The sequence below is a fragment of the Squalius cephalus genome (assembly GCF_949319135.1).
Source record: "Squalius cephalus genome assembly, chromosome: 20".
NCBI classification, from domain to species: Eukaryota; Metazoa; Chordata; class Actinopteri; order Cypriniformes; family Leuciscidae; genus Squalius; species Squalius cephalus.
In genome coordinates, this window is record NC_137141.1 from 17,916,633 (window position 1) to 17,939,260 (window position 22,628).

General features: G+C 38.7%; 2 protein-coding genes across 4 annotated transcripts; one reads left to right on the top strand and one right to left on the bottom strand.

Annotated features, from left to right (window-relative positions):
* Nucleotides 1-253: 253 nt before the first annotated feature.
* On the top strand, nucleotides 254-9,399 carry neurl1ab (neuralized E3 ubiquitin protein ligase 1Ab). Of its 2 annotated transcripts, none has more exons than XM_079853081.1 (6): nucleotides 254-445; nucleotides 3,221-3,429; nucleotides 3,754-4,075; nucleotides 7,574-8,203; nucleotides 8,316-8,471; nucleotides 8,570-9,399. In XM_079853081.1, exons 1-6 carry the CDS (start codon nucleotides 370-372, stop codon nucleotides 8,803-8,805), a joined length of 1,629 nt encoding a protein of 542 aa, XP_079709207.1. In that variant the 5' UTR covers nucleotides 254-369; the 3' UTR covers nucleotides 8,806-9,399. The 2 variants fall into 2 exon arrangements, with proteins under 2 accessions (XP_079709207.1, XP_079709206.1); XM_079853080.1 differs by having other exon boundaries at nucleotides 268-445; nucleotides 3,221-3,417.
* Nucleotides 9,400-10,035: 636 nt separating this feature from the next.
* Nucleotides 10,036-20,789, bottom strand: sh3pxd2ab (SH3 and PX domains 2Ab). Of its 2 annotated transcripts, XM_079852641.1 has the most exons (8): nucleotides 20,604-20,789; nucleotides 20,156-20,296; nucleotides 17,639-17,743; nucleotides 14,774-14,891; nucleotides 13,134-13,729; nucleotides 12,930-12,979; nucleotides 12,698-12,817; nucleotides 10,036-11,736 (listed from the first exon to the last, which is right to left on the bottom strand). In XM_079852641.1, the coding sequence occupies exons 1-8, from the start codon at nucleotides 20,641-20,643 to the stop codon at nucleotides 10,198-10,200; spliced, it is 2,709 nt and encodes a 902-aa protein (XP_079708767.1). In that variant the 5' UTR covers nucleotides 20,644-20,789; the 3' UTR covers nucleotides 10,036-10,197. The 2 variants fall into 2 exon arrangements, with proteins under 2 accessions (XP_079708767.1, XP_079708766.1); XM_079852640.1 differs by having other exon boundaries at nucleotides 20,156-20,789.
* Between the last annotated feature and the right edge of the window lie 1,839 nt (nucleotides 20,790-22,628).

A 22,628-nucleotide genomic window follows, 5' to 3' on the forward strand; every position in this document is an offset into this window, starting at 1 on the left:
AAATTTTGTGTCAACTGTCATTTTATAGGCATCGCAGAGAGGCAAAATGTACGGATCCGTCAGAAGAGCGAATCATATAAAAACTGGATATGTATAAACATAGCCATACTAGTACGACTCTTACTATTAATCGGGTCATTCAGACGTTGCTTAGTAACTTTCGGAGAGCGTCTAGTCACGTAAGCTCATTCATTTTCATAATCCAATCCTTGACCAGTAGACCTCCCAAGCTCCGCCTCCTATGCTAATGAGAATCCTCTGAAGGGTCTTGCTGAATGGGAGCGCGTTTGCATGTGTACAGACGCTGTACAATAACACACACCCGCGGAGTATAGATCTGACACATAGTGCGAGTTACTTTATTTTTAAATGCAAAGACGTTTTTCAGGATTTCATAGTGTGAACATCGCTGAAATGGGTGGGCAGGTTACCCGTACCGCTTTAGGTGAGTAGCCTAACAATGAATTATGCGTGTAATTCATAATTCCATAATGATTTCGAGGAACCTTTGTGAACTGATATATAGAGCATCTTAATTATTTTTCAGAATATTATTTAAAGAAATATGGCTGCATTTTCCCCAATTATCTGAATGAAAATTTGTTATCTTCCTTACCTTATTGTTAGTCTACTTAAAAACGTGCTCTAAACAGAATACTTGTTGCTCAAATTCTTCTTATCAAACAAATGACTTTATTCTCTTCCGTTTCTCCAACATATTTCAGATGGTTATACAGATTAACTCTAATCCAAACCTTAAAAGAATACGTTTTGATATTTTTAATAATAATTAAAAACATTATTCACAGAGTTTTGAGCAATTTATACTATGTATGTCTCCAAATGGACTATTTTGTTCCTATATTCTTCACACACATATTCATAGTTTTAGATATGTCTGTTGTATGTTTTGCTCTTTCTTGCTGTAAACAAGAAAAGTATGCATAATAAACCATTTCAAGTTTATACCCACTTAGTAAACGAAGCTGACACTGAGTCAACCTGACACTTAGGCCAGCTATTGCCTACAGCACTGAGAGAAAGAGTCCACACATATAATAGGATTTGACATTATTATCAAGAGAAAATCCCTAACATCTCTTCGAACCAAGAGGAAAAATTAGGGATATTGGAATCTGTGATTAGTGATTACCCAGCTATCAAAAATTTGTTCAAATAATGTTTTGCTAACGTTCCTATTAAGTTATAAAAAATTGTGTTTCTGAATGTTCCTGGATGTTCAAACGTCTAGTTATTAAAATGTTTCAAAAATGTTTTTTCTTGGTTATGCAAATGTTAATGGAACATTCCATTTCATCATTTTGCAAACATGGGAATGTTACTTTTGAATGTTCTCTGAACATTCTGAAACTAACATTTAAAAGACTTTAGACGAACATCCAACTAAATGTTTCAGGTAAAAAAATAAAACGTTCCATGAACAATGTATAAATAATATTTTTGTGCTAACATTATAGAGACCACATAACTTTGAACAAATGTTTAATTAACGTTACTGGATGATTTGTTCATAACTTTGAGAGAACCACAGCGTTAGTTCTGAGAACGTTCCCTGTTATCTGGGTAGCTTGTTGGCTGTGTGGGGCAGTTTTTGTAAGGACCAACCAACCAACCGCCCCACAAAATATGGGGACTTTTAGTCTTACGGGATATAAAATATCGTTAAATCAGTAAAACAGAATGTAGTTTAAAAATCCACACCATGAAAACAAATATTGGTTTATGTGTATTTGTCATGACATAGAGCTCAGACTCAGAATATTATTTCTATTTATGTCCCACTTGGCTGTGTGTGTGTGTGTGTCTCATGATTATCTTATTAACACATACACAAATACACTCACATACACCTGCAACTACATATCCTCATTTGCCCACACAGAGCTTATGTGTGGAAGTAGAAGCATGGAGAATCTGTCTCAACTAAAAGCTAAAGACCCACACCTAGTGAAATGTCAACAGCAGTTAATTAAAGAGAAAAATATCTCCGTAACAAGACTGTGTCCTTGACTTAATGCTCCGGAGGGGCCTGGGAAAATATGAAAGGGAGTTGAGGAGCAAGTGTTTGATCACAAGCCAGTTTCGTCTGTGAGAATCAATGTGCATCGCATTTGCTACTTTTAAGGGCTGTTTATGCTTTTACTTATTTATTGTCTCATTCATCATCATGGAATTGCGTAAGACCATCTACTATCCCAGAATTGTTTATCACTGCATTTTATCACTCAACTACAATACCAGACACTACATTGTGCCTTTATACCATGCACAGCACTTTAGAATGCATTATTCTGATTGGCTGACTAACATTCTAAGCTGTTTATTTATTTATTTTTCAATAACTACACGGTATGGATTAGTTCTAAAACTGATCGTATTACCATTCTAAATCACAGCAAATTATTTCAGTTATTTAAAATAGCAATCCTGTATTTATTAGTTAATTTATGTATTTGTTTGTTTGTTTTGTTGTTTTTTATTAAATTATGGGTTGTACCGGACTACAGAAAAAATAATACTTTAGCAATGACAAAAAATTATATATTTATATATTTACATATTTCACTAAAAGTTATATATATATATATATATATATATATATATATAGCAGCAATAGCTGGTAATTATACCGTTATAATGTAACTCAGTAGACAACTATATACTGATATACACTTTTAGTTGAAAACGATGACATTCTTTACTGGTGACACATTTAAACTGCTTTCATTCTCAAACATTACAATTGTGACAAAACCTCAGATTAGCCAGCTATAACTTTGCCCTGGTAAAATGTTTAAATAATGAGAGTTCATGACAGCAATGTTCAGTAAACCAAAGCTTGCAAGGCATAAAATCAAATGTATGATCAAAGAATGAAGTAGTCTGATGTTGAGTTGAGATGTCTTTCCAATGTGTAAGTATTTGTGTGTGTGGAGACATAACCTCATATTTGGCAGCCTGAATGGCAGAAGCCTGCGTTCTTTCTCTCTCTCTATCTCTGTGTCTCTTTTGTTGTCTCTGTTCTTGATAAAGATTTTCATTCAGAGATAGCCACTGTGATCTCTAAACACAGCACAAAGCTCTTAAGTAATAACAGTAGCTCGTCAGAATTTACACTGTTGTGAGTGCCTATATAGGCAATACATGTATATTTGGAAGCAATTTAACTTTCTTTTTTTTTTTTTTGTCCATCTCTCAGATGGCGAAACACTTCACTGCCACCCCTTAAAGGCGAGCATATACCCACAGATGCCAGCCCTCCTGCCGCTCTCTTTCCATGCCAACACTAAAGGCTCTCAGATCGTGATGGACAAGACACAGCGCAGCGTGCGCCGAATTGCCAGCTTCTGCAATGCCATCACCTTCACCAACCGGCCAATCAGAATCTACGAACAGGTCAGGCTAAAGGTATGGTAACCTAACTCTCACCCGTTTCCACATTCCGACCTGTGTGGTCCCAAAATAGCCCTCACATATCCCTCCTTCATATCACTCCATCTCAAACTTTCCCGACGAAGGGAAAACAGAAAGAGAATGCTAGAAATGCTAACATGTGAGGTTGTGCCGTTATCTTGTTCTGGTGAATGAGGTTGTTTGGGAATGAAAAAACAAGAATCCGTTTCTGATAAATGCTTCTGCTGGTCTCTTTTTATAGCATCACGCAATAACTTTTATCAGAGTTTTTTTGTAAATATTGTTTTAAAAATGTGTCATTTTGGCCTCTTCTTTTAGATCACAAAGAGACAGGGATGTTGGAGTGGTGCCCTGCGAGTGGGTTTCAGTACGGTGGACCCGTCAGACTTGTGTTCGACGTGGCTGCCGCGGTTCGCCTGCCCGGATCTGGTCAGCGAGAGGGGATTTTGGGCCCGAGCACTTCCTGAGGAACAATGTGAAGAAGGAACCATTCTTTCCTTCTGGTTGGATAACACAGGACGAGTGTTTTACCGGGTTAACGGCGGCTGTCCCATCTTCTTCTTCAGCGGTGTTCCTGTCGGAGAGCCGGTATGGGCGGTCATTGACGTTTACGGGCTGACACGTGGAGTGCAGCTACTTGGTGAGTTCACATTTCTCTTATATGAACTATCAAGTTTCAAGAATTTATAATGTCCCGTCAAGTTCTAAACCAAGAAGTCATCAAACTGCCTGAAGCTGGTTTGTCTGACATCTCTGTGAAATAACTCTCTACGCAGATCAGATGATGTGCCATTCAGAGTTTGCTCCAAGTGGAATTGCTGAGCTCCAGGTCGGCGTGTAATGTGGGCCAGTATCTGAGCTGCGCTTCACTGAGCTCGTGCTGATCGCTTGATGAGTTGTAAAGTTCACAGAGGCCAGTTTGTTTTTTCGCTGGGCCGAGCACATTTAAACAATTTAAATTCACAACATTTAAAAATAGAATCCTAGATTTATACACTCTTATCCTAATTACAAAAACTGCCCAATGGAAAAAAGATTGGAGAGATTGGAATGTTGCCTAGCAACACTTTCGCTTCAAAAATGAAAAACGTATGCTGGGGAATTCCAGAATGCTGGCAGAGTGAGAAAAAACTATTTGTGTTGAACAAAATCAATGAAACTCCACTCCATTCATAATTCTGTTTTATTGAGATTCTGTGGAAACAAAGTCAGGTTTAATTAAGCCGATTAAGCATTCAGTGAGACAATGAGAAGAATTATGCCTGAAACTTTTTTTATTTGTTAATGAATTTGTAAATGCATGCAGATTCCGAATACAGTTGTTTTTGTTGTTTGGTATTATTAATCAGAAGTTTTCTTCACCTAAAAAAACTGATTGGCAGCTGTTAACAGTGTTTGGAAAGTGACTTTATGATATGTTAAAGTAGTTAAACTACTGTTAAACTACCATTTTGCAAAATGACTTTTCCTTTAGTTGTAATAGAATACCACTAATGCACAAAATTTACACTAATTATTATCTTGCTTCATTAAATCTGACATTATTTTGTGTATCGCTACCAAAAGACGACATAAAAAAAAGAGGTTGATATACCGTTTAAAATTTTAGAGTCAGTAAGGTTTTTATATTTATTTATTTATTTATTTATTTGCTCACCAAGGCTGCATGTATTTGATTAGTAACAGTAATGCTGTGAAATATTATTACAATGTAAAATAAACTGTTTTCTATTTCTGTATTGTTTTGAAAAGAGCTGAGCTACTGTCACAATACAAAAAATTACTTAATTTAGCAGCAATTTTACTTTTAGTTAGTCACTCCCCTGCACTGTTTTTGACAATTTAAGTACTTTTTTTATCGCACTATTTTGAAACGGTCTTCTCAAATTCAAATTCAAATTCAAATTCAAATTCAAATTCAAATTCAAAGGGGCTTTATTGGCATGAAAGTTTTTGAAACAATGTTGCCAAAGCATATACAAAATATACAAATAAAATATATACGTAATATATAAAAACATAATAAAACAGTTATATGAACAAAACAAAAAAAAAAAAAAAAAAAAAACATATAGCAATGTTCTTATATAGTAATGACTTTACTATATATAAGTTATGAAACTTAACACAATGTTTGGATATATTTGTGTGTCGGTCACTCACTGCCCCTCAGGTTGTGGCATGTTTGTACATATTGGGCAGCAAGATAAGTTCTGTCTCCTTCTCCCAGGAGAAAGTTTAATTTAGAAATTTCATTCAGGTCTTTGAAGTTTGGGATTATATGGTTAAATTTGTTAAAGTAAAGGTTCCTTGTGTTTTTGAACGCTTCACATTGTAGGAGAAAGTGCATCTCTGTCTCAACCTCACCTGTCAAACAGTCTTCTCTCTCTCTCTCTCTCTCTCTCTCTCTCTCTCTCTCTCTCTCTCTCTCTCTCTCTCTCTCTCTCTCTCTCTCTTACGTTTGAGTAAAAATAGTCAATGTTTCCACAGAGTCAGATAGCAGTATGTCTTAGCAGTAGGAAGTGGGTGTGTTCACAAGCATAGACGGTGTGTGTGTGTGTGTGTGTGTGTGTGTGTGTGTGTGTGTGTGTGTGTGTGTGTGTGTGTGTGTGTATTGATATCAGGGGTCAGTATTGGTGTAACATCAGTTAACCTTTGGGACAGCTAGACTATTTTAACCTTCATTATATAACCTGATCTCAGATTTAGAAATGTACTAGACACATGCAAAAACACAAACATCAAGCCATATTTTGCTTCTGTTATCCAGCTAGCAACATCCTCTATGTGTATTCAAACGTATTTTCAGTTGCACTTTGCCTCTGTATAAATAGACAGACATAGTTGGTTTATAGATGAACCACGCACTGTGCTCTCTCACATTACCTCTGCCGCTTCCAAAATGTGTTTATTGTCAGATGGCCAGATGCTGTGACTAAAATCACCTCCTGTTTTTACTAATGCAGATCACACCACATCTGGCATTTTGTTAAAGTGTTTTAATTCTAGATGGAAGGTCCCTTGTACTGCAGTTCATCACATATTACCTAAATTTCCTCCTGTGTAGGGATAGAGTATTTTAATTGTTAAATATCAGCATGACAGAAATCATTTAAAATATTAAAGAACCAATCCACGTGCCTCCTTCCTTTTGATCTTCCGTTTCATGACCCCAGTGTCACTGAAGCTTCCATGTCTTAATAATTCCTGTTCAGACTAGTCTGCGTCAGCTGAAGGCACTTCAGTGGATGGCAGCGACGTCAAGCCCGGAAACTAAAAGCAAACCAGAGAGGAATATCTACTGCGTCTGGGGACGTTTCTGCTGATGCGACTGCTGTGAAAGTTATAGCAGACCAGTAATTTCCATCACTGAAGCTCTGGTGTTCTCATCAGCGGCTGTTCACCGTGGATGGCCAATGGCAAAGTTCTTACTGACTGAGGTCAAAATGAAAAACCACCCAGTGCAATTATACTGATGTTGCTGATTACAGGCTACATGAGCAATAGAGTTTTACAATATATGAAGGAAATATGCTTACCCATGCAAAACTTACTGCCACAGTGCTAGGGTGTTGTCTTGGATGGTCATTATTATTATTTTCAATGTTGAAAATAGTTGTGCTGCTCAATATTTTGGTGGAAACCATGATACCTTCTTTTCCAGACAACAGTTTACCTGAAAAGGAATTTTTGTAGCAATGTAAAAGTCGCTTTTGATCAATTTAATGCATTCTTGCTAAATAAAAGTATCGATTTCTTTTGTAAAAAAAAAAAAAAAAATCTTAATAGCAAGTTCTGGCATGACAGCAGCAGCATGTCTTATATGCTCAAAGCAGCATGTCTATGAATGTATTGGCAGTAGCAAGTCTCCGTATATTTCGCAAAGACCAAATACATTAACATTGCCATTACCATTACCATGCCAATACCTCCGAAAGTTGTCACGGCAGAACTGGCGTTAAAAATTTTAACGGTAGTGTATGTAACAATAGGGGAAATGAGAGTGGAATTGTGGTTGCTAGGGTTTTCTGGTTGGTTGCTAGGTAGTTGCTTAATGGCACAGGGTCCCTTGTAAGTGCAATCACTTAGAATAATGGCATGATTCTGATTTTAAATGCAGTGTGTGTTTGTTTTACAGACAGCAAGATTGTGCCAGCTGAATATCTCTGCCCTGCTTTGACTCATGAAGGGATGGATGACTGGCATCTGTCAAGCAACTGCTCTGAGCTTGACCTCCAGGACGGTCTGCCATCTTTCTCAAGCTCTCCAAACGCCCTCAACTCAGTGCTGTCACGTCATCTGAACGATGACTTGCATTTTCACTGTGTCCATGGCAACGGTCTGCGTCTGCTGACTGAACACATAGCGGTGCGTTATTATAACAGACGTGAGGATTGTGCTCTGGTGTTCACGCATCGACCATTGCGCTGTGGAGAGTGTGTGTTCCTAAAGATCTCGTTGAGATCATCTGCCCTGAATGGATTTTTGTCTTACGGATTCACTTCCTGTAACCCGGCCCATATTAACCCAAAGCACCTGCCAGTCAATCCAGACGACCTGCTGGACCGCAAAGAATTTTGGGCTTTTAGCTGCCTGACTTCACCACTTGTGGGCGGGGATATCATCGGTTTCCGGGCAACTGCAGAAGGGGAGGTGCTTGTGAGTCATAATGGAGGGAGAGCCTGTAGAGAGATGTGTGTAGATAATTCCACTCCTCTGTGGATGATCTTCGATTTACACACTCACATCAAGCAAATCAGCATACTGGGTAAAAAAAAAAAAAAAAAAATTCTCAGACATAATGTGAAGATGCTTGTTTTGTTTTTTTTTCATTTTATACAAATATTTTTTATTAATAATTTTTGTTTTGTTTTTTCTAGGCACGTCCTTTGGTTACACTGCATCCAGTTCAGAAACACAGAGGTCCATCTTTAGTGATGCCAGTCACACCTCAGCCAATCAGAGACACAGAACAGCAGTCATGGGCTTTACTGACATCTTTCAGCTCCGCCCACAGAGCCTCAGCAGTTCTGCAGGTGTGTTCCTGTCTCTCATTGTTATTCTTTTGTTGATTTACCAAATTCTTTAATGTTTTTCTCATTGCTGTTTTCTATGTGGTTGTTGTGGTCACCAGGGACAACATTCAGTTCACTGTCCTCAGAATCTCCAAATACCCCATCATGCTGTGCGATTACTGGTGAGGAGTGTTTAATTTGCTGTGAGAGAGCAGTGGACTCAGTGCTGTACGCGTGCGGACACATGTGTGTGTGCTCAGTGTGTGGTGGCAAGCTGACGGAGATGTCAAACCCGTGTTGCCCCATGTGTCGCAGCCCAATCAGAGACATCATCAAAATTTACCGCAGCATTTAACCTGGCAACAAACAGGATCCCAGAACATGGATGGTTCTGAAGAGGCCCTGAACAGGTCATTGTCCTTTTCCAAAAGGATTTCCCACATGTCCTGTGCTGCTTGTTTGAGCTCTGCAAGGAAGAGGCAATAAATGGCTGCTTAAAACGACTAACCAAAAATGCAGAGAAAACCCAGAAGTGACTGTGCAAATGCGAATGGCACAACATTAATACATGACATTAATATAATCTCAGATTCTATAAATCATAAATCTTATGGCTAGATGTGCACAATGGAAAGTGAAGGTATAATGAGACTGATTCTGATTTTCAGTTTGATAATGTCCTAGTAACTTACAAAACTTTTCACATGTTTTTTTCAATGTTTGTTCCCCCCCACCAACTATTCACATTTATCAGGAAATAAATATTTATTTGACTTGTATACTTTAAATCAATCCAGAGTCTGAATCTGTCGCATTGTGGATTTGATCTGTTGCTATTTTTTTTTTCTGCAAAACAAATTGAAAAAAGTAGACATTCACAATATTGCAAGTGCCAATAACCTTTATCTATGTTCATTGTGAAATAAAACTATTACTTTAATGATATCCAACAACAGAGCTGGTTGTTATTTGTTGTTACTGTGAATATATAAATATAATTATAGATTTATTTATTTTTTTAAAGGTTTTTATTACGTGCAATTGTGTTTTTATTTTAAGCATTTGTAATCTGTATACACGCTTGTTTACCTAGTTTTTTGTGAAAAATGCCATGATTGACGACTTACTAACTGATTTATATATTAATGCGCAGACACAAACACACAGAGACAATCAAGCTATTGTGATTAAGATGGAAAACAGCACTTGGACATTTATTATAAGACTCAGTTTGAAAATGAAGTGATTTAATAGGAATAGCACCATGTTTAATTACACAAGCAAAGAGACATTTACAGATAGATATAGACAGACAGACATACAGACCGACAGACATTCTGAAAGTGCATATAGTCTGTAAACAGACCTTGATATATTTATTTAGTAAAACCAAAAAAAACAAAGAGAAATTTTAAAAGAAGCATTCTGCAGCACATCAAGACCAGCTAACTAAACTAAAATAACAATAACTAAAAGCCTGTTCAGTGACAACAACATCACATCATCCAGCAGAAGCGGGAGTATACAGCATATAAACAAGGTGTCAATCAACAGTTGGGACTTGCTTTGTTTGTGTTTCCTTTGATTTTGTGAACAGTGAAGGTCATGTCTCATATGAAATAAAAAGAAAACACGTTTTGATTGGGGTCACGGTCAAGATAGAGTGTTTAAAATGAATGCTGTTTGGTAATGGGAAATCATTTATTCTGGTATCCTTTTTTGTTTCTGATGGCAGAATCAAAGAACACTAGCTCCTCCTCTCCAGGAAGTTGGAGGGCACCCATCCCTTACGTGTTTTAGCCGTGTCGAGCACACGGCAGAACCACCATCCATTAGGGTTTCTCTCCAGGACCTCCAGCCTCGTACCTGCAGGGAAGCTCATGGTCTCTGCATCACCGTAGTAATCGGCAATAGAAACGTACTCCTCGCGCAGGTTGTTGTGGATCAAATGAGGTTTAGGCTTCACCATTGACACCGGTACCTTACGCCTCATGCTCTCGGTATTACCTACACAGGAAGAGGACGTTTGGTCGTTGTAGCTATGTAGTGCGGCATGATTAGTCACCATGTCGTTCCTCCATCCTGTGGGAGTTGTGTGCGTATTAGTGTTGTCCTTAAGGACGTTCTGAGGTCTGACGGCGAGCTGCTTCACGCCAACCCTGCAGTTCTGCTGGTTAGATCTGTGTCCGCCCTTCAGGCTTTGGTTAACACGCTGCTCGTTCTTCTCCAAACTTACACATTTACCCATCTTTCCAACATCTACCTGCACCGAAATCTCCAACTCAGGAGCTGCACACCAAGACGTCTCAGAATTAACCTTCTCGGTGGTTTTGGCTTCTATACCACTTGTTTCTGAGCTTTTGATTGGCTGTAGATAGTAAGTGGGTGCCCATCCCTCTTCGTTCCCCCAGCGGACGAACCACCAGCCGCTCTCCTGCTTCTCCAGCACCTCCACCGGCACTCCCGCAGGAAAGCTGAGCTCGCACGGCTCTTCTCGTTGGTACGCTGCAGTAGTGCGGTACAGGAGGGAAGACGGATCAGAGAATCTCATCTGGAAATCATCCCATGAGCCATTTTCTGACTCCTCAGATGTGCAGGAGGTCCTGAACTGCATCCGGCCTGGTTGCTCATGGTTTCGGGGGCTTCTGAGGGAACTACAGTCTTGGTTTGCGGGTTTCGGACGCACGGATGGTTTGCATTTAGACTCATCAGCCTGCTGTTTGAGGTAAGGTTGCTTTGAGTGTGCGTAGAGTGTCGTATTGGTGTCAATGCTGGGCTCGATTGTAGGGGCGTCATATTCCGGTGGATCCCACATAGATGCCCGATGGGCCGCAGAGGGCGAGTATATGTCAGAGTAACTGTCCTTACGCTGTGGCACAGATCTAAACCCATCATTCGCATATACACCCTCATCATCCTCTTCATCCCCCTCGCCCAATGTGAAGGAAACGATGCGCTGACACAGAGGAGGAGGGGCTTTAGTTGGTGCGTCTCCTCTGAGAAACTCCAGCTCGGGGTCAAATTCAAGGCCCACTGCTGGAACATCATATTCAGGTTCCTCATACACTCGTGGACTTGCTAGGCTCACAACCTCAGACTCAACACATGGAAGCGAGTTCTGCTTTTTGATTGGCGGAGCAGGAGGTGGGACCTTGGGCCGGGTCAATGTACTGGTTTGGCGGTTCAAGGTGGGCTTCTTGCGTTTGTCAATGTAAGAACAAGGGGCCCAACCCTCCTTCTCTCCAATCTGGACATACCACCAGCCTCCAGAGTTCTTCTCAATGACCTGTAAACATACACAGCCTTTAGGTCTTCCACAGAGATACTTATATGTAGTGTAATTTGAAGCTAATAGGGAACATTGGGCTCAGTTGTCACACTTTTGACTCTAGTGAATATTGTAGCTTTTTTTTTTACACTGATATAGAATTAAAAAAAAAAAAAAAAAAAAAAAAAAAAGCCATTTTTAAAAAATCACTACTGTTTAACAGTTTGGTGTCTGTAAGATTTTATTTTAAATATTTTTGTAAAGGTTTTTGTTTTTGAAAGAACTTTTATTATGCTCACCAAGGCTGCATTTATTTTGTGATATTTAGCAATATTTTTATGATTTAAATGAACTGTTTTAATATATTTTAATGTGATGTCAATGTCAACAATTACATTTTCAGCATCATTACTCCAATCTTCAGTGTCACGTGATCCTTCAGAAATCATTCTAATATGCTGATTTGGTGCTCAAGAAACATTTCTTATTATTATCAATGTTGTTGTTGCTGCTTAATATCTTTATGGAAACTGGTATATTTATTTTAGGATTCTTTAGAACTAAAAAAGAACAGCATTTACAGTATTTGAAATCAAAATCCTTTGTGACAATATAAATGTCTTAACTGTCACTTTTGATGAATTTGAAGTAATGAAATGAAGTATTCATGACCTCAGATCTTTGAATGGTAGTGTATTATTCTCCAAAACCTCTACACTGTAAATGACAAATAATTCCATGTACAGGGTGGGCCATTTATATGGATACACCGTAAAAACATGGGAATGGTTGGTGATATTAAAGTCCTGTTTGTGGCACATTAGTATATGTGAGGGGGCAAACTCCTCAAGATGGGTGGTGACCATGGTGGCCATTTAGAAGTCCACAAACAGGACTTTAATATCACCAACCATTCCCATGTTATTACGGTGTATCCATATAAATGGCCCACCCTGTAGATTACTGAACAGTGTCGTACGTCAGCTTTCTGTCCTCCGTTGAAACTGATCCCATCTGTCAAGCAGGACCGGAACTCAGCGATGGTGTAATACTCGGCTTCAACAGTAGGGGGATCTGGGGGCTGCGGTAACTGAAATCCCTGAACATGAAGAGAAGAATATGCTGTTCAGCATAATATAAACCACAAAATGACCTATTTGTGTGTGTTGTGTGCAATGGAGAGAAAGGGAAAATGAGAGAGACATACTGACCAGGCTGTTTTCTCGACGGGGAGGTGGTTTTTGATTGTTTGATGGGGATCCTGGATTAGAAAGGGAAAACAAATCAAAACACAAAATGTGTATCTTTAACACATTACACGAAAGAACAACATTACAAACAATTAGAAGGAAAAGAGCAGGAGAAATATAAAGAGAAAGGAAATGACAAAAAATGAATTTAAGAAAGAATCTCACTGGGCTCAACGCTGTGGAATCTCTGAGGTGCGACTCGAGCAATGGCTGGAGATGGAGGGACAGTTTTGGTCTTTAGTGCGGATGGTGTTGAAGACACATTTGCTTCAGAAGCAGACGCAGGTACACAAGCATCTGGCACTGACACAGACACACTGCTATCTGAGACAGACAGATGCGCACTCGAGTCTGTGTGCTGGTTGACCTGATCATCCGAGTCTCTCTCTGAGCTACTGCTGCCCATGTTAGCAGCTGTGCTAATGCTGCTGTTTCTGTCAGTGTGTGTATTGTTACTGTAAGCATCAGTCTCCTCTGCATCGCCGTTGTACTGTGTATATGTGTCAGTCTGCGAGTGCATGTATGTGTTTGCTGAATGTATTAGTGTGTTGCTGTTAAGGTGTGCATTGGTGTCAGGTTGTGTATGCGAGTGCCGTTCGTTAACGGGTTTCTTGTTCAGGAGGTTGCTGATCTCCATTAGGTTTCCGATGATTTCCACCTGACCATACACAGCTGGTTTATTTGCCTGGTTACCAGCCATGGCACCATCTTGCATTTTCCTCAGGTAAGCAGCTGGGGCCCATCCCTCCTTACCACCATAACTGAGAGGGGAAACCATAGAAAGAGAGAGATAATGCACATGCCCCAAAAAAACAAGAACAGTTCAAAAGTTTGGGGTCAGAAGTAAAGTTTTTTTAACTATTTTTAATTTATTCCTTCTATTTAGCAAATATTAAATGGTTCAAAAGTGACAGTAAAGACATTTATAATGTAACAAAAAAATTATATTTCAAATAGATAAAAATGCTGTTCTATAGAACTTTCTATTCAAGAATGAGTCCTGAAAAAAAATGCCTCACGGTTTCCACAAAAATATTAGGCAGCACAACTGTTTTCAACACAGATAATAATAAGAAATATTTCTTGAGCACCAAATCAGCATATTAGGCTACGTTCACTCTACAAGCCTTAGTGCTCAGATCCGATTTTTTTAAATGTGGCCAATATCAGATTCCAGTGTGAACAGATCATGATCCTGGACTGTCCCACATCCGCAAAAAAACGATAAAAAGATGTCACGCAGCATGCTGTTATACAGAAGTAAACATGGAGGACATTAAAGTAAGTGATTACGCATTTATTTATAGTGTGATCTATCGTGGAAGCCAGCGAATTTATGTGCAGGCAATATTAAAAACAAAGATGAGGATGCGAAAAAAGAGTTTTGAGTTCTGATACCTTTCCCAACTGTCTTGATAACTTCGGGAGTGTAAAAAGTGACTCCATGAGGCCGAATTGTGATGAATGATGCTCTCTAGAGAGTGACGTAAAAGTCGCATGAATTCCAGTATGACTGTTCAGATTGAGGTCGCGCTGCAAAACATCTGACCTGAATCGGATTTAGTACTACATATGGAAGTGGCACAAATCGGAATTGAAAAGATCAGATTCCATGTGGTTTGTGCTGTTCACTGTCATGAGAAAAACAGTTGTTTACATCGCTGACTGCTCAACTAGCAAATTTTATAATCACATTTACTGTTTCTGCAAAAACCCAACAAATACAGAGTAAATTCCAGCAAAGGAAAGCAAGGCATATTAAAGTAGCTCAAAGAGAAGAATAAACATGTGGAAGAAGAGTTTACCGTATGAACCACCAGCCCTCCAGATTCCTCTGGATGACCTCAACAATGACGCCACTCTCAAAGCCCAGCTCATCCTGACTCGAACTGCTGAAGGACTGAACTGTAATATACCACTCCGCTACGAACAAAAGAGGAAAGAGAGCGCATTGTATACTGTCCTGCAACTGGATACATACATAGACAACCGAATGCAATGCTTAGACTTACAGGGGAGAAAAAAGCGTAGAATAAATACATTTTAAATCTGTGTCGGTGTCTTGCACGTGTACTCATACTCTCAGGTGTATGCTTTGGTTCTGTTTAGTCTCAGTGTGTTTTAGTTTGGTTCTCCCTGTGCCCGTTTGCCTGTGTTCTTGATCCTTGTTTTTTTTTCTATAGTTACTGATTACCTTCATCTGTTGTTCCTTGCGTTACCTCATTACTCCCTGTGTATTTAACACCTTAGTTTTCTCAGTTCTTGGTTCTGTATTGTATTTGAGTTATGTGGTTGTGTTTTTCCTGAGATTTGTCATTAAAGACTATTATTTTGGATTTCCCTCTTCATCAAGTGCTAACTACTATAGCCACATGTTACACATACAGTACCCTCAAAATGATTTGACACTTACAGTCACATTTAAACATTTCATCAGGACTCTAAAACCCAGATAAACGGAATCCTAGGATATCTTGCTTCGCGTTTCACACTGCTCATAATTTACCCGGGGTTACAATTAATCCTGGATATTCATAAAACGATGTTTCACATTATACATCCCTAAACCCTGGGTTAATGTTCTTATCTGCATATTTGCAGTGCAGTTTCATTGATTGGATACACTCAACCTGTTTACATAAAGGCTCTAATATTGCGCATCATCATATTATACATTGCCGACTGCAATATAATGGATTTTTCAGACTATAAAGGTAGCCTCTTCTTCACTTCAGCTGACGAGACTCCCATCAACATTTGGCATTCTTTCCCTCAAACGCCAGTACACGCTGTGTTTCCATGACTGTCCAAAGCACGTGAATTTCAGGCATGTGATTGGTTGTCTGTTTCGCAGCACTTGCGCACTGCCGTGTTAACTCATGAATGATGATAACCCAGGGTTAAGCACAGTGTGGAAATCCCTTATTGAATTTTATATGCAAATATCAAACCTTATTATTTGTTACACTTTTCCTCCTGAAGTAAGTTTTCTGAGTGTCAAGGTTTTTAAAAGTGCTGTGTTTTTTTGCAATTACTTAACCAACTGGTTCTAAAGTCAGTGGATTTATGAAGTCAGTTCACACAGGTGAAGTTCATCACATTAACTATGAACATGTTCATAGTTAATGTGATGAACTTCACCTGTGTGAACTTCACTGACGTCTGAATAAAGACATCAAGAAATCCCTTTTGCCTTAATTTCGAAAAGTGTGTCTACTGTTTTATCATATCAAACTGAACAAACTTTGTGAAATGTTTTGGATAAAGGTTTGTTTGTGGTATATTTATTTAAAATATATATGGTTTGTTATTTTGTTGTCTAATGTAATAACATTCATAAATAATTTAAAGGTATAGCGGAGGATTTTCCCAAATTTTAGAAAAGAACCGCCCTCTCCACTTTTTGAAAAAATGCACATGCGCAACACTCTACCTGCTCCCGAGAGGGAACGCCTATTAAACGTGTGCACGAGAGAGCAAATTGAGATGTTTACCGTGTCTACGCGGTGCGTGACTTGAGCCAGGGCTAGCATCGCTAATCATAGCTTACATTAACTTTTACTAACAGTGATTTTAAATGGATTTCTCCAAATAGCATGCCAAACTTTACAATGTCGAGTAGATACTTCGCGACTGAGGCATCAGTGGGAAGCCCAACCTGTGTTTTGAGCGCACACCATCGTGTGAAATATTCTCCCAAAAACACTCTGGTCTTGTTTCTATCTTCTGCGGCCTTTCTCCTTTCTCTTCTTATCATACACCTCGTAGACTTTTTTTCTCTTGCGACCCTCCGCCATTTTCAAAGGAATGGCTGAAACCGTAGCTCACCACACATATACACCTGAAAGTGCGCATGCGCAGAAAGCGAAAACTACCTAGGGACGAGCACGTACGTAAACATATCACCAGAATGATTGACACTTAGGAGGACCAATAGTCTTGATGATCCACCCGGAAAAAGAAAATCCTCCGCTATACCTTTAAGCAAACCTAAAGTGAAAAAAAATCATGTGGACTACTTTATGTAATGCTTGTGCATTTAGTTTGCTTGCTATTTTCATTTTGCAGTGGAAAAACCAATCAAAACATGCAGACACTGCAGAAACTAGTCTCCACCTCTAGTTATATTCTCTCTCTGTAATATGGGTCAGCGTGTGTTGGACCCAGTTGTACAGCAAAAGCCTTCTGGACCAAGAGATGGAAAATCTGACATCTTTGCTGGAATTTCCACTCCCAGGCTGTTAAATGCTCCAAGAAAAGTGTGTGTGTGTGTGTGTGTGTGTGTGTGTGTGTGTGTGTGTGTGTGTGTGTGTGTGTGTGTGTGTGTGTGCGTGTGTGAGGGGGTCCCTAGACTACGATCTGATGACTGAATGGTTTTCATCCAAGCAAGACTCTATGTGCTGACATGGCATGAACTTGCATCCATAACAGACTTAACCAACAGTTTTCACCCATAAATCTCGTGAAGCCAATGGATGGAAACTGTTAAGAGTTAAGGGTTGCGCAAGACAAAGAAAAACAGGACATTTGGCAGCTGCTTGTTTTACAAAAGCCAGCAGCTCTGATATCTGCTGTAAAAGATGTGCTTTGTTTCTTCAACGGTTCTTAAATCAGTTTAGCAGCAGCGTGGGTGAATAAATATGTAGTTTAGCAGTGTATCTTTGCCTTACTCTCTCCATTCGTTGCTCTGTGGCTGTCTCGGCGTCCTGTGAGAGAGACAAGGTATGTTGCAGGAACCCAACCTTGTTCTTCAGCTGTTCTTACAAACCACCACCCTAAAGAGAAAGAGAGAGAGAGAAAAAGAGAGATTCAGTGAGCACATACCACTGATGTAACTGATTCCAGCTGTTCTTTTGAATTGGGTCACATACCCTCTGTCTTAATAGTCCTGAGCACATCGACATAAACAAAAAAAATTCAGATCATTAAACATTATTTTTAAGGACAAAGGATTTGGCAAAAATGCATCTGTAATTAATGTTCTTAATTTTAACTTCAGATATTAAAAATATCAAATATTTTTAATGCTTACGCCTTACGCTATACCGTTCAAAAGTTTGGAGTTGATAAGACTTTTTTATTTTTGAAAGAAGTCTACTACGCTCATCATCACGGCTGCATTATTTGATTAAAAATACAGTAAAAATAAATATTAGGAAATATCATTACAATTTAAAACTTTTAATTTTAATGTATTTTCAAATGTAATTTATACCTTTGATGGCAAAGCTGAATTTTCAGCATCATTACAGCTTAACTGTGCTACATTTTTTTCAGGATTCTTTGACGAATACAAAAAAGTTCAAAAGAACAGCATTTATTTGAGATAGATATTTAATGCATACTTACAGAATAAAAGTATTAAATTCTTTTTTTTAAACGGTAGTGTATTTTACATCATTTTTACAATACATTTTACATTATATTTTACAATGCATATTTTTAACCTTTGTAGCTATACTTCACAAATGTTTAGAAAATACTCCCAAAAAAATAAAACCACAAAAATGTTTATGCTTATCACAAGAACATTGTCACTATAGTTGCACACACCTGCCTTGAGTTAGTGCTCACAGTGTGAAACATTCATTAGAGCAAACAAAACTAGGTTGCCAGATCCACAGTTTATTATGCTGTGTAAAAAAAATATCTTAAGGCCCTTTACCCAGCATGCATCACTCTGCAAAAGCATAATATACTGAGGAAATATGAGACACATAAACATATAAATGGCTCATATAAGTTCAGTACTCCAGATTACTTCTACAGAGTAGCCTACTTCTGCATCTGTGTGAGTGTGTGTGTGTGTGTGTGTGCGTGTGTGTGTGTGTGTGTGTGTGTGTGCGTGTGTGTGTGTGTTAAAGGACAGAATCAGAATATTCCAAACAAATGGAAGATAGAGAGACATGTTAACAGATATTAGAAGTCACTAATGAGGACGAGAAATTACAGTCAGTGGAAGAGAGAGAGTAGTGTTTTAAGCTCATAATGACTTAAACATAAAGAGTTCAGCGACACACACTCACACAAAAACATCTACACAAACAAGTGCACATACGCATATGAGCGTACACTTTTTCTGCAGAGGAAATATTCTGGAGGATCCATTAAGACGGTCTAAAGACCTTCACTCAAGAACAACGCGCTGGCTGTGGTGGGATTTTTCAGGACACACACACACACACAACTCTTCTACTGCTCCAAAATGACTCAATATCATTGATTTCCTCACAACTGGTTGCTTAATTCTCTTTGCATGTGTACGTTTATTTGCAAATTTCAACGCAGTATTTCAGTAAAAAGGTCATTCTGAATTCTCTCCAGACATGCAATTTGTTTCAAACACACACTGTAGGCTGAAAACTTTCCAATTCTATAGTAAACCAAACAATTGTTCATTTAAACTCTAGTAAACCAAGCAATGTTTACTTAGAAATCTTGACAAAAACATCCAAATAGTCATAGTGTCAAAATACAAAGTTCTGTCATGAGACTCTAGATGGCGCAGGCTGATTGGTCCTTAACTCAATTTGTCAGCGATCACAACGTTATCTTCATAGCGCAGTTGATTGGTCGCTGTAGCATCAGCAGCCAAATGAGCTGCGGCTCAACATTCAAATGCTTGGCATTGTATGCTGTTAGCAGTCTGCAGTGCGCTTTCAAACCCAGTTCCACCTGTATAGATCTGCTACAGGGGTTATTTCATGTATGTTATATGTGCAGCAGCAGCATGTCTTATATGCTCACAGCAGCATGACTCTTTGCATGTCTTTTGAATTAAATTGGTCATTTTATGGTAGTCATATATTCTTGTTCTCTCATTTAGCTTCCAAAAAGGAATAATAATTTAAAAAATAAGCACAACTGCCATGAAAGACTAATCTCAAATCATGCTGCAGAACAAGATTATCTGATTTTAGACAAACTTGTGGAGTTCACGCAGCTTGAGTGCTGCTGTCATTAAAGCAAAAGAGAGAATAATCAAATACGAAGACATTCTGAAATTCATGGTCTATTTTCAATTGAACTTTTCACTCAAAATGTCATTAATATAAGTTATAAGTAATTAAAAATGTTGCATTACATTATAAAATGCAAAATACACGCATGGAAATGCATTGGACTTTTGGACCCCGTTGTACATATGACAATATGTTATGTATGTGTGTTATAAATGTGTCACTCACCGCTCTCACTCTTTTCAATCACCTCCACTCTCTCTCCTGCTTTCAGGCTGATTTCTGTATTCTCTTGACGCTGATAGTCTGCCGTCACCACATACACACACATACACTCCTCTGCACCCAAGGCTTCTCCACGCTCTTTCCCTGAGGATGATGGAAAAAAACAGGCCGTGAGCCAGCTGCCTCCCCGCCCGTGTCCACCTGAACTGCGCCGCGCCATTCACCAACACCAACACAGCCCCAGCCAATCAGCACGTGGTAACAGATCAAGGGTCATCCAAGAATCAACAAGAACACAGGCCCAAAGAGGCTCAGATATGTGGAGTTAATGTCTCAACATTCAAAAGGCTCAGGTACAACAAATCCTACTAATCATCCAGTTTCATCCCGCCTTAAAGTTCCAAGGTAAAAGCTTTTGAGCAAGCACAGTTCAACCTGAAGCACATCCTACCGGCCCTGGGCCCAGGGGTCCAACCAACGACAAGACTCATATGGGCTCTGGCATCTCCTCTAAGAGGTTCAGATCCCTTCTGCAGCAGGACACAGGCCTGACTGAATAAAGAAATGGAGCAAAGGGGGAAAAGAAAGACAGAGAGAAAAGGAAAAGGGGTAGCTGACGAAAGGAGTGAAAGATGAGAAGAGGAAAATAAACCGAGAGCTAAAGGCTCAAGGGGCGGGACAATAGAGAAAGGGGAAACAGATGCCAATCAAATGATGCTCCACCCCTTTAAAAGAGTTTAAACAGAAACATATGGCCTATGAAAATAGAGCATACTCACACAGTCAGCACATACTCACATTCTCTCCAACTTTGTTCAGATTCTCTGAAACACATCCTACTGCCAGTGCTCTCTGACACAAAAAGAGCACTCACAACTATGCTTCTCTATTTTTAGAATGAAAAAAACTATAGGCCTATTTATGGTTGTTATAAGCATTAACATGATTAGAATTTATTAGTGGTCTCTCATCTATCTACAAATTTTGTTAATGACATTTCTGGAATGTATGCTATTGCGAGGGGAAAAAAGTAGTTCATTAGAATACACTTTTGATGAAAAAATATAATAGTGTAGTTACAGTAAGATCTACCAGCAGGGCCAACAAACTGCCTAATGCTAATCCGCCAAACCATGACCCACGGGTTTACTTTACAGTACATGGTCATGACAGGAGGTGAAAGTTTGTATTTATGTATATATATGTATTAAAAATATATACAGAAATATATATATTTCAAATAAATGCTGTTCCTTTGAACTTTCTATTCATCAAAGAATGCTAAAAGAAATGCATTTCGATTTCAACAAAAACAGTGTTAAGCAGTGTTAAAATAAAGTCGCCAACATTGACAATAATAAGAAATGTTTCTTGAGCAGCAAATCAGCATGTTTCTGAAGCATCGTGACACTGAAGTAATGATGCTGAAATTGTGGCTATATTTTAAAACAGTGTTTGGTTACACTTTATTTTAAGGTGTCATTGTTTCAGTGTAATTATATATTTAAGTACTGAGTAATATTAATTAACAGCATGTATAGGGTAGGATTAGGATTTAGTTGAGGGTTAGTTGCATGTAATTATGCATAATTTACTGTTATTACTATGGTAAGTACATGTAACATATGTAACAAGGACACTGTAAAATAAAGTGTTACCCAGTGTTTTTAGTGTTTGTTCCAGTGCAATAGTACCCAATAGTACCCACTACTGTAGTGCACACATACTTGTAATTTTAACACTGATTTTCATTTTTTACGGCCAACTCACAGTCATGGTGATATTCAAAACAACAGCACCCTTTGATGTGATATTGCTTATATGACTGTATAGTTAAAACTTTTATGAACAGATTCAGATTTGGAGCCTTTCTGCTGATGCTGTTATTCAGTGATAATTTCTTAAAATTTGTATTTTAGCCCTAATTTTCCAACCCTTTCCTCAAAGCTGCACAGACGAGGAGTTTGATAAACTTTTAGTCTTCAGACATTTTATTCCCTTTTTTTACAGTCCCGCTTTCTCTCTGTTTTGCTCTTAAATTTTTCTCTTTCCTTCCCTCTTATGGCTCCCCCTCTCCTCACTCCACATTCCCCCCTCGGACTGAAACCACTTCCTCTCTGCCACGTCAACGGCCTCCCTCTGAACTGCTTTTCTGAAAAATCACAGAATCCCTATCTCTCTCTCTGACTATCTCTTTTGTCTTCATTACTCTCTCTCTCACTCTCTTTCTGACCCCAGTATCATATTTTACATGGACTACATGTCTTTGTTGCTTATTTCTACAGGAATTCGGCTGACCTCATGAACAAACAAGCACAATGCACTTTCTTACATTATAAATAATACTGCTAATTTAATACTGCACACACTAAATTACACTTAATCAATTACATAAATATGGGTCTGCTGGGTTTGATATGAAAAATGGAATGTGTGATTAAGGAAACTCAGGAAAAAGTTAGTCATTTGTGCACTC

What these genes read in the sequence shown, in the direction of transcription:
- neurl1ab (XM_079853081.1), top strand. Translation starts at nt 370, where the DNA reads ATGCAAAGACGTTTTTCAGGATTTCATAGTGTGAACATCGCTGAAATG. An exon ending in ACGTGGAGTGCAGCTACTTG is followed by an intron (nt 4,076 to 7,573) that starts GTGAGTTCACAT and finishes TTTGTTTTACAG; the next exon opens with ACAGCAAGATTGTGCCAGCT. An exon ending in GAGCCTCAGCAGTTCTGCAG is followed by an intron (nt 8,472 to 8,569) that starts GTGTGTTCCTGT and finishes TGTGGTCACCAG; the next exon opens with GGACAACATTCAGTTCACTG.
- sh3pxd2ab (XM_079852640.1), bottom strand. Translation starts at nt 20,372, where the DNA reads ATGGCGCGGCGCAGTTCAGGTGGACACGGGCGGGGAGGCAGCTGGCTC. An exon ending in CAGAGCAACGAATGGAGAGA is followed by an intron (nt 14,892 to 17,638) that starts GTAAGGCAAAGA and finishes TTTTGTTCGTAG; the next exon opens with CGGAGTGGTATATTACAGTT. An exon ending in ATTCCACAGCGTTGAGCCCA is followed by an intron (nt 12,980 to 13,133) that starts GTGAGATTCTTT and finishes TTTCTAATCCAG; the next exon opens with GATCCCCATCAAACAATCAA.